The sequence below is a fragment of the Enhydra lutris genome, unplaced genomic scaffold (assembly GCF_002288905.1).
Source record: "Enhydra lutris kenyoni isolate GAN:26980312 unplaced genomic scaffold, ASM228890v2 scaffoldscaffold45, whole genome shotgun sequence".
Taxonomy (NCBI): Eukaryota; Metazoa; Chordata; class Mammalia; order Carnivora; family Mustelidae; genus Enhydra; species Enhydra lutris.
Window position 1 is genome coordinate 14792662 of NW_019154129.1, and position 5429 is coordinate 14798090.

General features: G+C 64.0%; 1 protein-coding gene across 1 annotated transcript in view; it reads right to left on the reverse strand.

Annotated features, from left to right (window-relative positions):
* Positions 1–5429, reverse strand: part of LOC111155976 (ubiquitin conjugating enzyme E2 I) — a 25833-nt gene that overhangs the window by 7363 nt on the left and 13041 nt on the right. Inside the window, exons 2-3 of the mRNA XM_022516472.1 lie at positions 1168–1244; positions 896–979 (exon numbers count right to left, since the gene is read on the reverse strand). Coding sequence (XP_022372180.1) covers positions 896–979; positions 1168–1233 — 150 coding nt within the window. The 5' untranslated portion in view covers positions 1234–1244. The remainder of the gene's footprint in view (positions 1–895; positions 980–1167; positions 1245–5429) is intronic.

Sequence of the window (5429 nt, forward strand, 5' to 3'; positions counted from 1 at the left end):
CCGGAGCTGGGGGGGGCTGGCCGCCGCTCTGGGCGGAGGAGAAGGGGGGGCGTGGCCGCCCCCCGCCCCCCAGGGGGGGGGGGGGGGGGGGCGGGTCTCGGTGGGATCTCCATCTAAGCAGCTGCAGCGAGGCCCTCCCTCCAGCTCCGTGACCCCACGGCCCTCCCCAGCCTCCTCTGGGAGGAAGACGGCCACCCCCGCTGCAGCCTTGGACGAGGTGCAGAGAACCGTCACAGCGCGGGCAGAGGCATAGGCTGGCCGCCGAACCCAAACCCAGACCCCGTCACTACGCAAAGCCATGTCCTACCCCCACCGGCTTCACAAAGGAATAAAAGGCTCCTGGACGGTCACCAAGAACCACAAGGGAAAGAAAACAGGCGACAAGGCCTTGGGAACAATGGGGACACCTCAGGAGCCTCCTCTTCCCTTTGGGGTCATCCCGGAAGAGCTGGACGCGGGGTTGCCGGAGACCCTCACTCCCATATGCTTCCAACATGCCGGCCCCCAATGGCCCCGGCACGCTCAGGCCGCACACAGCTTTCCCAGGTGGCCCACGGGGAGCGTCTGCATCTGAGCAGCAGCAGCTGGCCCAGGGGCCAGCTTAAAGACTGCCGGGACGAGCATCACGAGCTTGGGGCTGAAGGACAAGCGTGAAGGCCCTCAAGGCTCCTCTTGCCCCAGAAATGCAGCACGTTCTGGCCCCCAGGCTTGGTGGGGGTGCGGCATCCACCCCTCCCCACAGCCCGGCTCCCCTTTCTCAATTACAAGTGCCCAGAGAGCGGGGCTGGGGGCGTCACAGGTCACCCTACCCCTGCCCACCCCCCCCAGGGGGGATGGGCCCAGCGCCTGTGGGGCCGACACGGGGCAGGCTGGCCGGAGGAGCAGCCTCTCTTACCCCTTTTTTCCCCGGAATGGCACACTCCCAGTTCATGAGGTTCATCGTGCCGTCGGGATTCTTTGTCGGGACGGCCACAAAGCCCTGAGAGAGACAAGCACACAGGCACATCAGCGCCACGAATCCCGGCTCACCCGCTCACAGAACTGTCCTGGGACCCCCGCGGGCGCTCCGCACAGCATGTGACAGGCCCTGTGGAACGGGGACTTCCCGGTTTCCCCGGGGGGGAATCAAGTCCACTCTGCTGTGTGCAGAAATAAAGCTTTCCTTACAAACGGGTGGTCCTTCCTCCAGGCTTTCCGCTCCTGGGCGAGTCTGCTGAGGGCGATCCCCGACATGTTCAAAGTCCCTGGAAGAGACCGGGCAGAGCGAGCAGTTAACAGAGGCAGCCCTCAGGCTCCCCGCCACCCCCAGGGCCCCGAGGCACACACTGCGGGCACAGCGAGGCCAGGGTGCAGGAAGGCCGAGGCGCGGGCCTGGGGCCACACGGCTGTCAAGTGCTGCGCAGGGAGAGCCCGCCAGCACTCCCAGCAGAGGCCCGCACCCTCACCCTGATCTCCTGCGTCCCATGGCGGCCGGCCGGAGCGACAGGGATCCCGAGCTCACTGTCAGACTCCGCAGGAAACGCAAGGACAAGGTGGGGCTGTCCGGAGCACTGCCGGACGATGGGGAGGGGCCGTGGCTGTGACGGGGTGCTCTCCTTTGCCAGCGCCGAGATGCAGGCGGGGTGCCATCAGGCCCCAGCTTAGAATTTAAATTCGGGTCTGGCCAGGAGAATAATCCTTGTTCTTGAAAGCAACGGAGTAGAAAAGCGCCCCAGGGTGGACAGCAGTTCAGGCGCATCACAGACAAGTCCCTAGACCACACCTACCCCACAGCACCCAAGAGAGGTACCTCTCACCGCGGCCCCCAGCACTGTCCTCTGTCCCCTCCACTTTCTCATGCCACAGCACCCCCATCCCCTGGCACTCCCTGACAGTCAATGGGTCAAGGCCTGTCTGCCACTCACTCCGGGAAAGTCAGCAGAAGGTTGGGGTGGCAGCAGGGAGCACCCAGGAAGGCCAGAAGACACCCCGGCAGGCCCGCAGGCAGACCAGCCCACGGCCCGCCTGCTGTGTCCACCTGTCCTGGGAGTGGGCGTGGGAGTGGGGTGGGGGGAGGGCAGCTCGAAGACCTGCCATGCCTCGCAGGACCTCCAGACCACCCTCCCCCCAGCCCAGAGTCCCCCGTGCATGACCCCGCACAGCCTGCAGTTCGAGCGGACTGTCTGGGCCGCTGCTTCCCCAGCGGGGCCCAACAGGCCGGCGCCCCCAGCTGCCTTCAGAGAGTCTGACCCGAGGTCCATCTGGTGGTCCTCAAAGTCCACGGAAACGCTGGAGATACCCAGAACCCAGCACTTCCCCTAGACAAAGCTTGACAAGACGAAGAAGGTGTCTCCTGGAAGAGAACAGCGACCCTTCAGGCGTCCACGGAAGTCTGACAACAGGTCTTTCTGCTCTTGCGGGGGAAGAGGTCCAACACCCCACACGCCTGAGTGCGACACGGGGTTCTCCACAACCACGAGGGCTCTCAGCCAGATTCAGAAGGACAACCTCCCAGCCACGCTTCCCGACTCAGGCTCAACTACACGTCCCCGGCCAGGCTCAACACAGACCTGGGAACAACCAGAAGAGAAACCCAGAAAGCAAGGTGCCGGCTAAGCAGGGAGCCTCAACTCGAAGCCAGCTAGGGCCCCCCCGCCCTTCCCGTTAGCCACTCCTGTGCAACAGCCCCCAGCCTAGCTCAGCCTGACCTTCGACTGCCCCCGAGCACTCCGACCCACATCACACTCGTTGCTCCGGCACCCGCTGCTCCCCCGCAGCCACCCCACTCCCGGTCCCTGGGCGACACACACCCTGCCCAGAGCCCACACCACTGTGCAGCAGGAGTGAGGCCAACAGCTCAGCAGAGACCAGCCCTAGACTCTCCAAGTGGGGTCCTGGGTGCTTGTCAGAAACGCACATCCCCCAGGTCCCTGGGGCCCTCAGTCAGGAACTCCCGGTGTGGCCCAGTGCTCAGGGTTTAGGAGGCTCTTGGACAATTCTTTTCCCAAGAAGTAAGCCAAGTGGGACGAGGGGTCTGGGAATGGCCGTCCCAGAGAGCCACTGCAGTCCCTGGTGTCCTGCGAGAGCCCAGGTCTCAAGAAGCAGAGTGAGTCACGACAAAGCGCCAGACCAACCAGACGCCGTCCCGTTTCAGAAAATGTGTACTGAGATGATAACACGAAAAAAATCACAGGTCTCCACTCATGACGCATAGCCGTTAAGGATGACGTGACCGATCTGACCCCAGAGCACACCTTGTAATAAAGGCCCAACCTTACTGGACCTCAAAATCACGAACAAACTAGACACCGCCATGCTGGGACTGAAAAAGACCTTCAATTCAGCGCCACGAGATCCCAGCATTCTGGTCGGCCCCCTTTGTCCCCATCCCTGTGCAGACCCGACTGCCAGGAACATGACGCCATGGGTGTCCGGGACCACCCGTGCACACGCCTGCCCAGATCTCCTTCACAGGACAGTACCCCTGTCTGCAGTATCTGTCCGGGCAGAGGCGGGGCCCAGGGGTACATGTCCTCTGGTCACATGCGGGCAGTGACCCTGAGCCTGAAAATCCTTCATCTCCACGTGTTTCTCAAACTCTTGCCCAACAACAACAGGGTCAGCAGAGACGCCCTTCCCTGAGACTCGAGGGCCCGGCACACTCCTGCCCCCGGCGCTTGGCAACACTCCCCTGGCCCCCCAAGCAGACGGACAAGTTGGCAGTCCGCTTCTGCCAAATCAGCCAGCACAGAGGTTTGGTGCCCAAACACAAGAAGCCTGACAGGCACTTCTTTTAAGTGAGATGCAAGGTCCCTGCAAATTTGAGCTCAGCCAGGAATCAAAACAGGTTCCTGAAACCCCAGGCCCGGCCAGGCCATCCTGAGTACGTCTGCTTGCTGACCCCGTGTCACAACCCTGCTGCAGGCCACCTCCTCTGCCCTGAACACTGGACAGAGCCGCCTGCAGAGATCTTGTCCCAGATCCTAGCTGTGTGAGCTGTCCCACCTTGTGGGAGGTAATGAGGGGTGGTCCCATGAGAGCTCCTGCAGCCCCCTCCTCAGGGGTGCCGATGGGCCAGACTGGGCACCAAAGCAGGTTTCTGCCATCAGGGCGAAGAGCCACAGGTGCACACCTGCTCTGTCTCAAGCAGAGACCTGGTCTCTAAAACGTTTCCACTCACCCGCCTCCCGCTGTCCAGGACAAAGCAGCCCATTTGTTACATTTTAACTACAACACAGAAGCGTTCATTCAGGATCCCACCGAACACCCAAGCTAACAGACCCGCACTTAGGGAGCAGGTAACGCAGGTACGTGTTAATCAGACACTGCAGAGCAGCAGAGGCGAGATGAAGACCGTCTCTGAACCACAGACAGAGTGGGAGGTCTGCCCTCCACCTCCCCCACACTGGGATGTACTAGAAGATGCTCTTCTCTGATCCTGCCCTGCTCCCTGAGGGCAAGAACCCCAGAGCCACTTCCTGGCTGCCCAGGTGCCCGCAAGGCTCTTCTCTCCCCCTTCCTCAAGCTTCTCAGTCTGTAAATGGGTGAAAGCCCCTGAAATAGGCCACAAGCAATGCAGAGAAAGTGGAAGTTCGTCTCCCTTTCTGTGCAGTCGGTTCTCTACCCAAAGGCAGTTCCCTGAACAGCAAAAAACATTCACGGCTCCAGACCCCAGATGGGAAACAAGTCGAAGGCCAGCTATGCAGACCCAAGAACTAAGGGTATTTCCAAACTACACCCAGCGAGCCAGGCACGGCCGCGATCCGGAGCCCGGCTCACCGTGCCCGCCCCTCCTCCTGCTCTCGGAGCTACCAGGTCCGCCCTCCGTTCAGCCTGCACAGAGCGACCTCCTGGAAGTCCCCCTGCAGCGCTCCGTTCGGGTCCCACCAAGTGCGAGCGGCGCGCTTCAGAGGGAGGAGAAAACTCGGACGGCTCCGCTCTCCCGACCCTCGCCAGGCCCGCCGGCGCGAGCTCCTTCTGCCGTGCACGCTCTCCCCGGCTGGCAAGCGCCACAGCCACAGGTCTGTGTGCAGACCGTGACCCCGGAAACGAATGTCCCTGGGGCGGAGAAGAACCGCGGCGGCGGGGCGGCCCAGGCTCGCATCCCTGTCAACAGCGGCCGCTGCCAGCAGCAGCTCGGGGACGCCGCCGCGCGCGCGCCAGGGGGCCGTTCTCCCCGCTCCCGAACGGGCGCGCGGCGGGGGCTCGAAGGGCCGGCCGGCCGCGACCCCAGCCAGGCCCGGCGGGGGCGGGCCCGAGGCCGGCGGGACCCGGGACGCGGTGTGGGGGGGAAGCCGCACGGCCGCGGCTCCCAGGCGGACCTGTCCCCGGGGCGCGGGGGCCCTGCCCGGACCCGGGGTGCGCGGGGCAGGCCGGGCCGGGGGTCGGGGGTGAGGAGGCGCCCGCCTGGCCCGGGCCCGACGGCGGCCGAGGCCCCTGCGCCCCGAGGC